Source organism: Hyla sarda, chromosome 9 (genome assembly GCF_029499605.1).
Source record: "Hyla sarda isolate aHylSar1 chromosome 9, aHylSar1.hap1, whole genome shotgun sequence".
In the NCBI taxonomy this organism is placed as follows: Eukaryota; Metazoa; Chordata; class Amphibia; order Anura; family Hylidae; genus Hyla; species Hyla sarda.
The window spans coordinates 173,928,058-173,945,686 of record NC_079197.1 but is presented as its reverse complement, the minus strand read 5'-3'; the positions used below and the strand labels follow the sequence as shown (position 1 = coordinate 173,945,686).

Sequence of the window (17,629 nt, the reverse complement as noted above, 5' to 3'; positions counted from 1 at the left end):
ACATTTCTCTATGATGTCACAGCTGTCATATAGATTACATTCCCCTATGATGTCACAGCCGTCATATAGATTACATTCCTCTATGATGTCACATCTCTCATATAGATTACATTCCTCTATGATGCCACAGCTGTCATATAGATTACATTCCTCTATGATGTCACAGCTGTCATATAGATTACATTCCTCTATGATGTCACAGCTGTCATATAAATTACATTCCTCTTTGATGTCACAGCTGTCATATGGATTACATTCCTCTATGATGTCACAGCTGTCATATAAATTACATTCCTCTATGATGTCACAGCTGTCATATAGATTACATTCCTCTATGATGTCATATAGATTACATTCCTCTATGATGTCACAGCTGTCATATGGATTACATTCCTCTATGATGTCACAGCTGTCATATAGATTACATTCCTCTATGATGTCACAGCTGTCATATAGATTACATTCTTCTATGATGTCACAGCTGTCATATAGATTACATTCCTCTATGATGTCACAGCTTTCATATAGATTACATTCCTCTATGATGTCACAGCCGTCATATAGATTACATTCCTCTATGATGTCACAGCCGTCATATGGATTACATTCCTCTATGATGTCACAGCTATCATATAAATTACATTCCTCTATGATGTCACAGCTGTCATATAGATTACATTCCTCTATGATGTCACAGCTGTCATATAGATTACATTCCTCTATGATGTCACAGCTGTCATATAGATTACATTCCTCTATGATGTCACAGCTGTCATATGGATTACATTCCTCTATGATGTCACAGCTGTCATATAGATTACATTCCTCTATGATGTCACAGCTGTCATATAGATTACATTTCTCTATGATGTCACAGCTGTCATATAGATTACATTCCTCTATGATGTCACAGCTGTCATATAGATTACATTCCTCTATGATGTCACAGCTGTCATATAAATTACATTCCTCTATGATGTCACAGCTGTCATATGGATTACATTCCTCTATGATGTCACAGCTGTCATATAAATTACATTCCTCTATGATGTCACAGCTGTCATATAGATTACATTCCATTATGATGTCACAGCTGTCATATAGATTACATTCCTCTATGATGTCACAGCTGTCATATAAATTACATTCCTCTATGATGTCACAACTGTCATATAAATTACATTCCTCTATGATGTCACAGCTGTCATATAGATTACATTCCTCTATGATGTCCTATAGATTACATTCCTCTATGATGTCACAGCTGTCATATGGATTACATTCCTCTATGATGTCACAGCTGTCATATAGATTACATTCCTCTATGATGTCACAGCTGTCATATGGATTACATTCCTCTATGATGTCACAGCTGTCATATAAATTACATTCCTCTATGATGTCACAGCTGTCATATAGATTACATTCCTCTATGATGTCACAGCCGTCATATAGATTACATTCCTCTATGATGTCATATAGATTACATTCCTCTATGATGTCACAGCTGTCATATGGATTACATTCCTCTATGATGTCATATAGATTACATTCCTCTATGATGTCACAGCTGTCATATAGATTACATTCCTCTATGATGTCACAGCTGTCATATAGATTACATTCCTCTATGATGTCACAGCTGTCATATAGATTACATTCCTCTATGATGTCACAGCTGTCATATGGATTACATTCCTCTATGATGTCACAGCTGTCATATAGATTACATTCCTGTATGATGTCATATAGATTACATTCCTCTATGATGTCACAGCTGTCATATAGATTACATTCCTCTATGATGTCACAGCTGTCATATAGATTACATTCCTCTATGATGTCACAGCTGTCATATAGATTACATTCCTCTATGATGTCACAGCTGTCATATGGATTACATTCCTCTATGATGTCACAGCTGTCATATAAATTACATTCCTCTATGATGTCACAGCTGTCATATAGATTACATTCCTCTATGATGTCACAGCCGTCATATAGATTACATTCCTCTATGATGTCATATAGATTACATTCCTCTATGATGTCACAGCTGTCATATGGATTACATTCCTCTATGATGTCATATAGATTACATTCCTCTATGATGTCACAGCTGTCATATAGATTACATTCCTCTATGATGTCACAGCTGTCATATAGATTACATTCCTCTATGATGTCACAGCTGTCATATAGATTACATTCCTCTATGATGTCACAGCTGTCATATGGATTACATTCCTCTATGATGTCACAGCTGCCATATAGATTACATTCCTCTATGATGTCACAGCTGTCATATGGATTACATTCCTCTATGATGTCACAGCTGTCATATAGATTACATTCCTCTATGATGTCACAGCCGTCATATAGATTACATTCCTCTATGATGTCATATAGATTACATTCCTCTATGATGTCACAGCTGTCATATGGATTACATTCCTCTATGATGTCATATAGATTACATTCCTCTATGATGTCACAGCTGTCATATAGATTACATTCCTCTATGATGTCACAGCTGTCATATAGATTACATTCCTCTATGATGTCACAGCTGTCATATAGATTACATTCCTCTATGATGTCACAGCTGTCATATGGATTACATTCCTCTATGATGTCACAGCTGTCATATAGATTACATTCCTCTATGATGTCACAGCTGTCATATAGATTACATTCCTCTATGATGTCACAGCTGTCATATAGATTACATTCCTCTATGATGTCACAGCTGTCATATAGATTACATTCCTCTATGATGTCACAGCTGTCATATAGATTACATTCCTCTATGATGTCACAGCTGTCATATAGATTACATTCCTCTATGATGTCACAGCTGTCATATAGATTACATTCCTCTATGATGTCACAGCTGTCATATAGATTACATTCCTCTATGATGTCACAGCTGTCATATGGATTACATTCCTCTATGATGTCACAGCCGTCATATAGATTACATTCCTCTATGATGTCACAGCCATCATATAGATTACATTCCTCTATGATGTCACATCTGTCATATAGATTACATTCCTCTATGATGTCACAGCTGTCATATAGATTACATTCCTCTATGATGTCACAGCTATCATATAAATTACATTCCTCTATGATGTCACAGCTGTCATATAGATTACATTCCTCTATGATGTCACAGCTGTCATATAGATTACATTCCTGTATGATGTCACAGCTGTCATAGATTACATTCCTCTATGATGTCACAGCTGTCATATAGATTACATTCCTCTATGATGTCACAGCTGTCTTATAGACTACATTCCTCTATGATGTCACATCTGTCATGTAGATTACATTCCTCTATGATGTCACAGCCGTCATATAGATTACATTCCTCTATGATGTCATATAGATTACATTCCTCTATGATGTCACAGCTGTCATATGGATTACATTCCTCTATGATGTCACAGCTGTCATATGGATTACATTCCTCTATGATGTCACAGCCGTCATATAGATTACATTCCTCTATGATGTCATATAGATTACATTCCTCTATGATGTCACAGCTGTCATATAGACTACATTCCTCTATGATGTCACAGCTGTCATATAGATTACATTCCTCTATGATGTCACAGCTGTCATATAGATTACATTCCTCTATGATGTCACATCTGTCATATAGATTACATTCCTCTATGATGTCACAGCTGGCATATAGATTACATTCCTCTATGATGTCACAGCTGTCATATAGATTACATTCCTCTATGATGTCACAGCTGTCATATGGATTACATTCCTCTATGATGTCACAGCTGTCATATAGATTACATTCCTCTATGATGTCACAGCTGTTATATGGATTACATTCCTCTATGATGTCACAGCTGTCATATGGATTACATTCCTCTATGATGTCACAGCTGTCATATGGATTACATTCCTCTATGATGTCACAGCTGTCATATAGATTACATTCCTCTATGATGTCACAGCTGTCATATAGATTACATTCCTCTATGATGTCACAGCTGTCATATAGATGACATTCCTCTATGATGTCATATGGGTTACATTCCTTAATGACGTCACAGCTGTCAGTTACCCTAACACAAAGGAGGTAAAATAAGTTATAGTTATCGCCCGGAGGGTGGAATTGAACCACTCTGTCCCTAGACAGCTACAGGTTTGAAGCCTGCACCCCAGACCACTGAGGATCATCCGGGCAAACCACGAGCCGGCCGCCCTGCTATATAAGGTTCTGCGCGGCGTAGGAGCTTGACTTGGGGAGAGATCACTGAGGGAAGTCATCTCCCCGGAAACGGTAGTACTTATTAACGGACACCACGTGACTAGAACCATACCCGGTGACTAAACGTCACCGCAACTTACAGAGAGACGGGAGTGAAGAACGGCGCATGCAAATCTCCGCAATGCATCTTGGTCCGCAGACGGGGAGGAGGGCGGGGTTAGCGTGATGACGTCTGCTGCTATGAGTCTGTAGAGCGCGGCTTGAGGAGGAATGCTCTGCAACTGTAATGGAGGTTAATGGAGAAACGCTCTGCAGCGCAACAGGGTCAGACTGTGAGTCAGAGAGAGAGAGGGAGAGAGCGCGTCAGAGGAGGTGACGGAGAGAGGGGGAGAGCGGAGGGGGCGACCGCGGCGAGTGGGGACGGCTACACACAGCCCGGCTAATAATAGTCCCGACTATAAATAGCCACATCTGTGGATGACGCCAGACCAAGGAGGGACGGAGCCGTCAGGGGTAACCCATAGCAACGGGAGAGCATGGCGAATGGCGGGAGTAACCCACAGCAACGGGAGAACATGGCGGGAGTAACCCACAGCAACGGGAGAACATGGCGAATGGCGGGAATAACCCACAGCGACGGGCGGGAGTAACCCATAGCAACGGGAGAGCATGGCGGGAGTAACCCACAGCGATGGGCGGGAGTGACCCATAACAACAGGAGAGCATGACGAAGCGGGAGTAACCTATAGCAACAGGCAGGTGTAACCCATAGCAATGGGAGATTCGAGTGACAGACAGGTGTAACATATACCAACATGAGAGCATGGTGACAGTCGGGTGTAACTCATAGCAACGGGAGGTCAGAGCGACGGCCGGAGTGAGAGAGCATGGCGGAGCCAGGAGTAACGCATAGCAACAGATAGTCAGAGCACTAGGCGGGTGTAACCCATAGCTACTGAGTGTGTGGTGAAGAGCAGGGGTAACCAATGGTAATGGGGGATTAGAGAAACAGGTGGGTGTAACCCATAGCCACGGGAGAGTATAGAGTAGGGGGTGTAACCGATAGTAACAGGAGATCAGAGCGACAGACAGGTGTAACCCATAGCAACAGGGGAGCATACAGAAGGGGGGGCTGTAACCCATAATAATAGATGATCAGAGCGACATGTGTAACCCATAGCAACAGGGGAGCGTACAGAAGGGGGGCTGTAACCCATAATAACAGATCATCAGAGCGACAGGTGTAACCCATAGCAACAGGGGAGCGTACAGAAGGGGGGCTGTAACCCATAATAATAGATGATCAGAGCGACAGGTGTAACCCATTGCTACGGGAGAGCATGGTATCAGGCATGTGTAACCCATAATAATGGAAGAGTATGGCAATGAGCAGTTGTTACCCATAGCAACCGGAGAGCATGGCAATGGCAGGTGTAACCCATAGTAACAGGAGTAAAGTGAGAAAGATAGGTGTCACCCATAGCAATGGGAGATCATGGCGATATGCAGGTGTAATCCATAGGAGATCAAAGCGATAGGCAGGTGTAACCCATAGGAATGGGCATTCATAGACAGTCAGGTGTAACCCTTAGCAACTAGGCTGCTGTGTGACAGGTAGGAGTAACCCATAGCAACCAATCTGGAGTCTGAGGTGCAAAGGCCAGGTGTAGCTCATAGCAACTACCCTGCTGTGTGACAAAAGATCATAGCAGAGGCCAGGTGTAACCCATAGCAACCAATCTGTGTGACAGAAGATCATAGCGGAGGCCAGGTGTAACCCATAGCAACCAATCTGTGTGACAGAAGATCATAGCGGAGGCAAGGTGTAACCCATAGCAACCAATCTGTGTGACAGAAGATCATAGCGGAGGCCAGGTGTAACCCATAGCTAACAATCTGTGTGACAGAAGATCATAGCGGAGACCAGGTGTAACCCATAGCAAATAATCTGTGTGACAGAAGATCATAGCGGAGGCCAGGTGTAACCCATAGCAACCAATCTGTGTGACAGAAGATCATAGCGGAGGCCAGGTGTAACCCATAGCAACCAATCTGTGTGACAGAAGATCATAGCGGAGGCCAGGTGTAACCCATAGCAAATAATCTGTGTGACAGAAGATCATAGCGGAGGCCAGGTGTAACCCATAGCAACCAATCTGTGTGACAGAAGATCATAGTGGAGGCCAGGTGTAACCCATAGCAAATAATCTGTGTGACAGAAGATCATAGCGGAGGCCAGGTGTAACCCATAGCAACCAATCTGTGTGACAGAGGACCATAGTTGTGGCCCGCCGCACAGTGTCATCCATAGCAACAGCTCTGCTGTGCAACAGCAGGAAGGTCGGATCAGTAGGGTAAACTTGTGTAAACCCTAGAAACTGATCTGAAATGCACGATGGACGGGCAGTACTGACTGGTGTAACTGACCTGTAGTGGGGCTCAATAAGAATTGTCCTGCACCACAGTGTAACCCATAGCAGTGCCCTCCAGCACAGTGTAACCCATAGCAGTGCCCTCCAGCACAGTGTAACCCATAGCAGTGCCCTCCAGCACATTGTAACCCATAGCAGTGCCCTCCAGCACAGTGTAACCCATAGCAGTGCCCTCCAGCACATTGTAACCCATAGCAGTGCCCTCCAGCACAGTGTAACCCATAGCAGTGCCCTCCAGCACAGTGTAACCCATAGCAGTGCCCTCCAGCACAGTGTAACCCATAGCAGTGCCCTCCAGCACAGTGTAACCCATAGCAGTGCCCTCCAGCACAGTGTAACCCATAGCAGTGCCCTCCAGCATAGTGTAACCCATAGCAGTGCGATCCAGCAGTGTAACCCATAGCAGTGCCCTCCAGCATAGTGTAACCCATAGCAGTGCCCTCCAGCACATTGTAACCCATAGCAGTGTCCTCCAGCATATTGTAACCCATAGCAGTGCCCTCCAGCACATTGTAACCCATAGCAGTGTCCTCCAGCACAGTGGAGCCTACAGTAGTAGCCTGCAGTCCAAAATACCCCATAATAACTGACTTGCAGTACATTGCAGCCCATTTCAAGTAGATAATCATTTGTGCTTCATTTCATACCACAACACTTATAATAGGTAGTCTGGAGTGATTAAATCACAACTATTGTATTATATCCTATGACATAGTACATTATGGTGCAGGAGCATGGGCTAGCTCCACGTATAACAGATCACTGAAGTTTTGCTGGAAATGAAGACACTGTTCCTTTAACTGAAGGCCACACCTTTAACTGATCAGCCCCACCTCCTTAGTCTGCCCCAGCCTCTGTTGCCAGGAGACATAAATAAAGACAAGCGGAACGTAGTGACGTCCTCTGGTTTCGACGTTGTTACCATGGCAGCAGGAGGAGTGTTTACCTGAGGACTGGGAACACGTGGGAGCGAGACTGACAACACAATCACACAGAACAAGAGGGAAATAAACCCTGACAACCCAACAATACCATGGCTGAACTAGGGTCCCAGAGTGGAAGGTGACAGGGATACATAAGAAAGAAGGACAGATACATATATGAGATACACTGGGGGAGATTTATCAAAACCTGTGCAAAGGGAAAGTTGCCCATAGCAACCAATCAGAGTGCTTCTTTCATTTTGCAGAGGCCTTGTTTAAAATGAAAGAAGCAATCTGATTGGTTGCTATGGGCAACTTTACCTCTGGAAAGGTTTTGATAAATCTCCCCCATTGTGCGAGAGAGATAGTTACAGATGGATGTAAGGCTGCATTCACATCACAATTGCAGCCTACAGCTGCTGGATCCGGCTGGGGGACGGGAAAACCGGGCGCTCCCATATCCCAGCCGGACCGGCGCTGAAACCCATTCACTTTAATGACCCGACCGGAATCAAACAGTGACTCCGGTTGGCTCAATTTTGGCCCGTGTCCGGTTGTGTAACCGGACCTAAAACCGCCCAGTTTCCCTGTCCCCCAGCTGGATCCGTCAGCAGTAATCGTGATGTGAATACAACCTAAGAGAGATAGTGAGTACAAGGATCTGGACCATGTTCGTACCATTCAAGTAATCTCTAAAGGTAGAAGATTCCAAAGCATGGTTACAGAGCAGAAGATGCTTTAGTAGTCATGTAGGTTGAGGTAAGGGCAGGTGGGGTCCACTCTCAAGATCAGACAGATGTGGTCAGGTAGAAAACTGGGTCAGAAATTGGGTAGACTGATTGCACCAAGATGAATGGCAGGGTCACAATTAGAACCCAGACGTTCATGACCGACAGCTTTAGAGGAAACAAATGATCATAGATGTCCTTCATCCTGGAAAAGCTACTGTCCCCAAGTCAGAAATCTGGGAGAAGCTAGCAGAAAGGTACATGACTACTACAGATGTTTAAAGACTCCCTTTGGTGGTGGCAAAATTTATGGTTGGCGCGATCTAAGATTCTCTAGACTATGCAAAGAAAAATGAACCCAAACACAGACTGGCTAGACATGGACTCTAAGAAGAAAAAAAGACTTCCCAAAAACTGTAAAGAAAAATTGAGGGGTACAGCCAAAGCGAATGTGGGTGCTAGTAAAAAGATGCGTAAAAGATTGCAAAACTGTCTAGTTAAAAAAAAAAATTTCAGCCCCGGATCTTGTAATAAAATGTTTAAAAATAAAAAACAAAATTGGATAGACAGAACATGTCCAAAGAAGCCTTATTGCCCAAAGAGTGATGAGAAATAAATCCCTAAGTAGTCTAGGGTGACAGAACATTGGCTGAAAATAAACAAAACTGTGGTGCATTGGCCCTTTAAGATGCCAGGTAGTCGTGTGTGAGCCAGTAACAGACGTGGCAGGAGGTAGGATGCTGTACTTAAAGCTGCAAGAAGCATGTCAAGCTGGAAGAGAGCTGCAGCATCTGTGGCAGGTGAACATGACAGTACATCACATTAGGCTGGGTTCACTTTTATCCAGTACCTTCTGGAAGCCACAAGCTACTGTATTTGCATCCAACATGAGGCCGTATGCCCACAGAGAAAATTTCACTTTGGAGCATTAATGTTCTTCAGAAGTTTCCAGCACTTCAACTCAAGACCAAAACCTTTTCTGTCCATCATGTAAAATAATGTACCACTGGGAATTTTGACTTTCAGATCTATCCATAAACTCAGCATCAGAGCAAAGCTTGTGGATTTATTTGTATATGATTTATTATACTTATTATATATTACCTAAGCGAAATGGCTCTGCAAAAAGGTTTATTAAAATAAATCTGACTGTGGGATTGGCAGCAGGAAATTCCTTGGGAAGCGGCACCCATGGGTTTTTGCCCATACACGATAAAAATTAAGATGCCTTACTCTGTAATCTGCCATGTGATTATTGTAGGAGAACTCCACCCATGGGAGTAAAGTCTCAAGAGGACACACGCCAGAATCTGGATGTAAGCTGAACTCATCTGCATAGAAACTACGTAAAGGTAATGCGTGCAGTCAAGAGATGTACTTGACAAGGAAGGAGGCCAAACAGACTGCTGAAGTAAGAAATCAAATTTGCCACTTTGGAGCATTGTTCTACTACCACCCAGAAAACAGGACAGTCTGAAGAAGTTTGTAAAGTGAGCAACAGAGTTGCAGTCTTTTGATGAAAACCTTTGTTTAGTGCATACGTTTTACAGCAAGTCACCACAGAATCCTTAATCATAGGCCAAAGTAGACCACCAATAATGGTAAAAAAGTTCATAAGGTAAACAAAAAAAGGCCAGAGTCCATCAAGTTCAACCTATAACCCTAATAAGTCCCTACTGAGTTGATACAGAGGAAGGCAAAAAAAAAAAAAAAATCATACTAGAGGTAAAAATTCCTTGCCGACTCCAAATATGGCATCAGAATAAATCCCTGGATTAACCTTCTGTCCCTATAAATTTAGAATCCATAACCAGCAATGTTATTACTTTCCAAAAATGCATCCAGACACCTTTTAAACTCTTTGACAATTCACCATGACCACCACCTCTGGCAGAGAATTCCACAGTCTCACTTCTCTTACAGTAAAGAACCCCCATCTGTGCTGGTGTAGAAACCTTCTTTCCTGTAAATGTAGAGGATGCCCCCTTGTTATAGATACAGTCCTGGGTATAAACAGATCATGGGAGAGATCTCTGTTCAGTCCCCTGATATATTTATACATAGTTATTGGGTCTCCCCTAAGCCTTCTTTTTTCTAAACTAAATAACCCAAATTCTGATAATCTTTCTGGTTACTGTAGTCCTCCCATTCCCCGTATTACTCTGGTTGCCCGTCTTTGAAACCTCTCCAGCTCCACTGTATCTTTCTTGTACACTGGTGCCCAGTACTGTACACAGTATTCCATGTGTGGTCTGACCAGTACTGTACACAGTATTCCATGTGTGGTCTGACCAGTACTGTACACAGTATTCCATGTGTGGTCTGACCAGTACTGTACACAGTATTCCATGTGTGGTCTGACTAGTACTGTACACAGTATTCTATGTGTGGTCTGACTAGTGATTTGTACAGCAGTAGAATTATTTCCTTGTTGTGGGCATCTATGCCCCTATTGATGCACCCCATGATTTTATTTGCCTTGGCATCAGCTGCCCAACACTGGTCACTACAGCTAAATTTACTGTTAACTAAGATTTCCAAGTCCTTTTCCATGTCAGTCAATTCCATGTCAGTCGTAATGATGAGAGATCCAAAGTTTAGCGCACACCCAGATGAGCAGCAAACATGGAGGAATGGCCCCAACAGAGCATTTGCTTTGTTTATGAGGAACATAGATCTGACTAGAAGGGATGTCACAGATTTTGACTGTAGCTTCAGGCAGAATGCAACTGAGACCAATTAAAAAAACAGGTTTGATATCCAAATCAGTACAGTGTAAACAGTGGGACAACTTATCCACTTGGCTAAAATAAGGATAGAAGTCAATAAGACGATAAACCAACAAGCTTGACAGGGATTCAAGTGATTAGCACTGCAAGACAAGGATTTCATTTGGTCTCTTTTAGAGGGTATGACCACAAACCTCTGCAGAAGAGGCATCTACTTCCAGGAAGAAAGTTTCTGTAGGGCTTAGTGGATGGAGTATTAAGGCTGAAGAGAAGGACCAATTTAACTTTGGAAATCGGTCTCAGGAATTAAGTTGTTATAGTTGATGTTCTTAGCTAAATCAGTAATGAGTGCCACAAGAAACAAGGGTACTACATAGTTTACATTATTACACAAACTATAAGAAGTGTTAGATGGCCAGAGGCCATGAGGATGTGGCCAGTTAAGGATACAGTTCTTGTGGGTCCATTTTCAGATCCTGACCAGAGATTATATATCCCATGAAGGGAAGATAAGTTTTCTCAATAGGCATTTCTCCATTTTAGTGTATAAGCCAATTTCCTAGACACTGGGCAATGTTTCCATAATGCACTTTGCCCATCAATACTAAAAGAAAGCCATTAATTCTTAATTGGCAAATTCAGCTCAAAATCTTGGGCGCAGAACTGGATAGCATTTTGGCCCAGAGTGGAGTTACTGTGTAAAAGAAGCAGACAGAAAGCTGCAGATAAAACCCAACTAGGTCCTCCGAAGGATGCCAGAATGATCACATAAACATTGCGCCTCTTCCACCTTGGCATGGTCTAGGCCAGTGCTTTCACAAGGAAGACTGGAACAGATGTGCAAAAACGTCTAAGTGGATGGCACCCTGGCTTAGAAAACCTCTGCAGGACTTTGGAATGCCATCATAGTAAGGAAGTGGTAGACTTCAGTTGAAGGTATTTCGATGAGACCCATGGCCTGAGCAAACTGACACAACATGGAACTACCAAAACACATTTGCATCCTCTGGGTTGCAACTATTTAGTTTGAAGGACACCCAAGATTTTACCTTTTTACACAAATACAGGGTCTTTACTAAAATAATCTTAAAAATTAAATGTTCAAAGCAAAAATGGATAACTAAACCAAAAAGAAGGAAAAGCATAAAGCAGACAAGAGTTTAACTTGTTTGGTGTCTAAATACAGGGATCTAGCTGCAGGGAAGTTCCAAAGTTGCTGCCCTCAGTGATGTCTCCAATAGCAACAGATGACTGTAGAAAATTCTAAAGCCCAGTATTAAAGCGTAAGATATAAAGAGCAGTAGTCAGATCAAGGTCAGACAGGCTTAGTTCACTCAATAGGGTAAATGACTTGAAGGTTAGGGCAGGTGCAGTGGCAGACAGATGTGGTCAGGTGGCAAGCTGGGTATGAGACTGAGTAGACAGAACTGTAAAACACCTTTGCCTATCATGGGAACCTTATTGCTCAGACAAAGAATGATGGTAGATGGGCTCCTAAGTAGCCTAGGATGACAGGGCATTGACTGAGGAGGAATAGCAGGCATGTAATGATTCCAGTGCTAGAAGTAACACCAGCAGGCAGAGAGTTGAGCAGGACACCATATGAAGAGGCTGGAAGCATGGGAAGAAGGAGGGCAGCAGCAACAACTGCAGTGGGTGAGCATTACAGGTAGGAGAAAGATATCAGGTAAAAAGGTAGCGATGAGATAATTGTGACATATGTTGGTTTAAAATGAGTAGGAAGCAATGCAAAAAATCCCTAAGAACCGCCTTTCATAAGGAGCAGAGACCTCAACAACATCAGTCTAAGAGTCTAAGCCTATGGCACCGCACAGCAGCTATATAAAATAGTCACATGTCCACCATATTTAAAGGGGTATTCCAGGAATTTTTTTGCACTTCTTATGGTAAACAAAAAAGATTTCGAATATACTTTGGTTAAAATTTTTTTTTAATTTTCTATGTTTTATTTGTGCTTAAAAAAGCTCAAGAGCACATTTCCCCCCATCTTATACACAGACTTAGGACCGAAGCCCAAACACAGGAAGTGCAGCCTGGAGGGCTGAGGGGGGGGGGGGGTCCAACCAACAGCATATGGCAGTTAAGTGTGAGAGGAGCTATGATTGGATGAGGATGGACCCCTCCCCCCAGCACTCCAGGCTGCACTTCTTGTTTTTGGGCTTCGGTCCTAAGTATGTGTATAAGATTTTTTTTTTTAAACAAAGTATATTAGAAATATTTTTTATTTACCATAAAGAGTGCAATAGCAAAAATGTATTTTAATGAGAGTTACCCTTTAACCCCTTAAGGATCCAGGGCATATGGGTATGCCCTGGCTTCCTGGTAGTTAAGGACCCAGGGCGTACCTGTACGCCCGTGGGAATTTCGGTCCCTGCCGCGTGCCGGGGACCGGACTGGGGTGACTGCTGATATCGATCAGCAGGCACCCCGCTCAAATGCCTAGGGGGGTCATCAGTGCCCCGCCCCCCCCCCCCCACCCATGTCTGCGTCGCTGCAAATCGCAAGTGAATTCACACCTGCGATTTGCGGCTATTCCGGGTCATACGGGTCTATGGTGACCCGAAAAATAAGGGGGATCGGGGTTGTCCAAGACACCCACGATCCCTCTGAAGGGATAGGAGTGAGGTGGCAGGGGTGCCACCCCTCCTATCCCTGCTATTGGACGTATAGAAGCAACGACCAATAGCAAATCGGGGGCAGGGGGTTAACTTTCGGTTTCCCCGTTCTGCCCACCCACAATAGGCGGGGCAGAACGGGGAAACTGACAGGGACTGGCACCGAAGGTCCACTTACCCATCGGCGGGGGCTGCGGGTGGCGATCGGCTGCGTTGATCGGCGGGTGGCAATGGCGTGCGGCTGGCTCCCTGGATCCTACGGAAGACAGTGAGTTGCCTAGCAACATCTGGAGGGCTACAGTTTGAGACAACTATACAGTGGTCTCTAAACTGTAGCCCTCCAGATGTTGCAAAACTACAACTCCCAGCATGCCCAGACAGCTGTTTGGGCATGCTGGGATTTGCAGTTTTGCAACAGCTGAAGGGCTACAGTTTGCTGTCTGGGAATGCTGGGATTTGTAGTTTTGCAACATTTGGAGGGCCAGAGTTTGGAGATAACTGTGCAGTGGTCTCTAAACTGTAGCCCTCCAGATGTTGCAAAACTGCAAATCCCAGCATGCCCAAACAGCTGTCTCGGCATGCTGAGAGTTGTAGTTGCGTAACCTCCAGCTTTTGCATAACTACATCTCCCAGCATGCCCTTTGGCGATCATTACATGCTGGGAGTTGCAGTTTTGCAGCAGCTGGAGGCACACTGGTTGGAAAATACTGAGTTAGGTAACAGAACTTAACTGAAGGTTTTCCAACCAGTGTGCCTCCAGCTGTTGCAAAAGTACAACTCCCAGCATGCACGGTATGTCAGTACATGCTGGGAGTTGTAGTTTTGAAACAGCTGGAGGTTTGCCCCCCCCATGTGAATGTACAGGGTACATTCACACGGGCAGGTTTACAGATTTTTCGCCACACCGCAAACTCCTAGCGGGAAGCTCACTGTAAACCTCCGCCAGTGCGAATCTACCCTAAAAACACTATACTACCACAAAATAAAGGGTAAAACACTACATATACACCCCCTTACACTGCCCCCCCCCCCCCCCAATAAAAATTGAAAACGTATTGTATGGCAGTGTTTCCAGAACGGAGCCTCCAGCTGTTGCAAACCAACAACTCCCAGCATTTCCGGACAGCCACTGACTGTCCAGGCATGCTGGGAGTTTAGCAACAGCTGGAGGCACTCTGTTTGGGAATCACTGGTGTAGAATACCCCTATGTCCACCCCTATGCAATCCCTAATTTAGTCCTCAAATGCGCATGGCGCTCTCTCACTTCAGAGCCCTGTTGTATTTCAAGGAAACAGTTTAGGGCCACATATGGGGTATTTCCGTACTCGGGAGAAATTGCACTACAAATTTTGGTGGGCTTTTTCTCCTTTTACCCCTTATGAAAAGGAAAAGTTGGGGGCTACACCAGCCTGTTAGTGTAAAAAAAAACATTTACACTAACATGCTGGTGTTGCCCCATACATTTTATTTTCACAAGAGGTAAAAGGAAAAAAAGACCCCCAAAATTTGTAACGCAATTTCTCCTGAGTACGGAAATACCCCATATGTTGGTGTAAAATGCTCTGCGGGCACATAACAAGGCTCAGGAGTGAGAGTGCACTATGTACATTTGAGGCCTAAATTGGTGATTTGCACAGGGGTGGCTGATTTTACAGCGGTTCTGACATAAACGCAAAAAAAGAAATACCAACATGTTACCCCATTTTGGAAACTACACCCCTCACTGAACATAACAAGGGGTATAGTGAGCGTTAACACCCCACAGGTGTTTAATGAAAATTCTTCAAAGGTGGATGGAAAAATTAAATAAAAAAAATATTTTTCACTAAAATGCTGGTGTTACCCTAAATTTTTCATTTTCTCAAGGGAAAATAGGAAAAAAGCCCCACAAAATTTGTACCCCCCATTTCTTCTGAGTAAGACCATACCCCATATGTGGATGTAAAGTGCTCTGCGGGCGAACTGCAATGCTCAGGAGAGAAGGAGCGCCATTGGGCTTTTGAAGAGAAAATTTGTCCGGAATTGAAAGCCACGTGTGTTTACAAAGCCCCCATAGTGCCAGAACAATGGACCCCTCCCCACATGTGACCCCATTTTGGAAAAACTACACCCCTGATGTAATGTAATAAGGGGGACAGTGAACATTTACACCCCACAGGTGTCTGACAGATTTTTGGAACAGTGGTCCATGAAAATGAAAAATATAATTTTTCATTTGCACAGCCCACTGTTCCAAAGATCTGTCAAACGCCGGTGGGATGTAAATACTCATTGCACCCCTTATTAAATTCTGTGAGGGTTGTACTTTCCAAAATGGGGTCACATGTGGGGGGGGGGTCCACTGTTCTGGCAGCATGGGGACTTTGTAAACTCACATGGCCCCTGACTTCCATTCCAAACAAATTTTCTTTCCAAAAGCTCAATGGCGCTCCTCTTCTGAACATTGTAGTGCGCCAGCAGAGCACTTGACATCCACACATGGGGTATTTCCATATTCAGAAGAGATGGGGTTACAAATTTTGGGGGCATTTTCTCCTATTACCCCTTGTAAAAATAAAAAATTTGGGGGGGAAACTAGCATTTTAGTGAACAAAAAATAAATAAAAATCATTTACACATCCAAATTTAACAAAAAGTCGTCAAACACCTGTGGGGTGTTAAGGCTCACTGTACCCCTTGTTACGTTCCTTGAGGGGTGTAGTTTCCAAAATAGTATGCCATGTGTTTTTTTTTGTTTTTTTTTGCTGTTCTAGCACCATAGGGTCTTCTTAAATGCGATATGCCCCCCAAAAACCATTTCAGAAAAACGTACTCTCCAAAATCCCACTGTCGCTCCTTCCCTTCTGAGCCCTCTAGTGCACCCACCGAACACTTGACATACACATATGAGGTATTTCCTTACTCGAGAGAAATTGTGTTACACATTTTAGGAAGATTTCTCTCCTTTTACCCCTTGAATTTTCTCCTTCAATTTGCTGCTATTACTGTGAAACACCTAAAGGGTTAAAGGGGTTATCCAGGAAAAACATTTTTTTATATATCAACTGGCTCCAGAAAGTTAAACAGATTTGTAAATTACTTCTATTAAAAAAATCTTAACTTCAGAAGCTCATAAGTACTGAAAGGATTAAGGTTGTTCTTTTCTGTCTAAGTGCTCTCTGATGACACGTGTCTCGGGAACCGCCCAGTTTAGAACAGGTTTGCTATGGGGATTTGCTTCTAAACTGGGCGGTTCCCGAGACAGGTGTCATCAGAGAGCACAGAAAAGAACAACCTCAACTTCAGAAATTCATAAGTACTGAAAGGATTAAGATTTTTTAATAGAAGTAATTTACAAATCTGTTTAACTTTCCAGTTGATATATAAAAAATTTTTTTTTCCTGGATAACCCCTTTAACAAACCTTTGGAATGTCACTTTGAATACTTTGAGGGGTGCAGTTTTTATAATGGGGTAATTTATGGGGTATTTCTAATATGAAGGCCCTTCAAATACACTTCAAAACTGAACTGGTCCCTGAAAAATTTCAATTTATAAAATTTTGTGAAAAATTTGAAAATTGATGCTATACTTTAAAGCCCTCTGATGTCTTCCAAAAATAAAAATATGTTAACTTTATAATGCAAATATAAATTAGACATATTGTATTTGTGAATCAATAGATAATTTATTTGGAATATTAATTTTCCTTACAAGCTTCAAAGTAAAAAAAATGCTAAATTTTCAATTTTTTCATAAAATTTTGGAATTTTTCACTAAGAAAAAATGGGGCATTTAAAATGGGGTTGCGCCGTGACCCTGCATCACACCGGGTCGGTCCCGGCTGCTATTGATGGGCTAACAGCGCACGGCACAGATTGTTGTGCCGCGCGCTATTAACCCTTCAGACGCGGCGATCAACTTTGAAAATGTCAACATCGATAATGAAAGTAAAA

General features: G+C 43.0%; 1 protein-coding gene and 1 non-coding gene across 3 annotated transcripts in view; one reads left to right on the top strand and one right to left on the bottom strand.

The window, feature by feature from the left end:
* Window positions 1-4,134: 4,134 nt before the first annotated feature.
* Window positions 4,135-4,221, bottom strand: TRNASTOP-UCA (transfer RNA opal suppressor (anticodon UCA)). Its single transcript has one exon. It is a non-coding gene; the product is annotated as a tRNA-Sec (tRNA).
* Window positions 4,222-4,500: 279 nt separating this feature from the next.
* Window positions 4,501-17,629, top strand: part of FOSB (FosB proto-oncogene, AP-1 transcription factor subunit) — a 43,659-nt gene continuing 30,530 nt past the window's right edge. Inside the window, exon 1 of one of the 2 annotated variants that reach the window (XM_056540742.1) lies at window positions 4,501-4,578. In XM_056540742.1, coding sequence (XP_056396717.1) covers window positions 4,543-4,578 — 36 coding nt within the window. In that variant the 5' untranslated portion in view covers window positions 4,501-4,542. Of the gene's footprint in view, window positions 4,579-7,958; window positions 12,715-17,629 lie in introns of those variants that run through there. The other variant, XM_056540741.1, reaches the window with a different exon arrangement.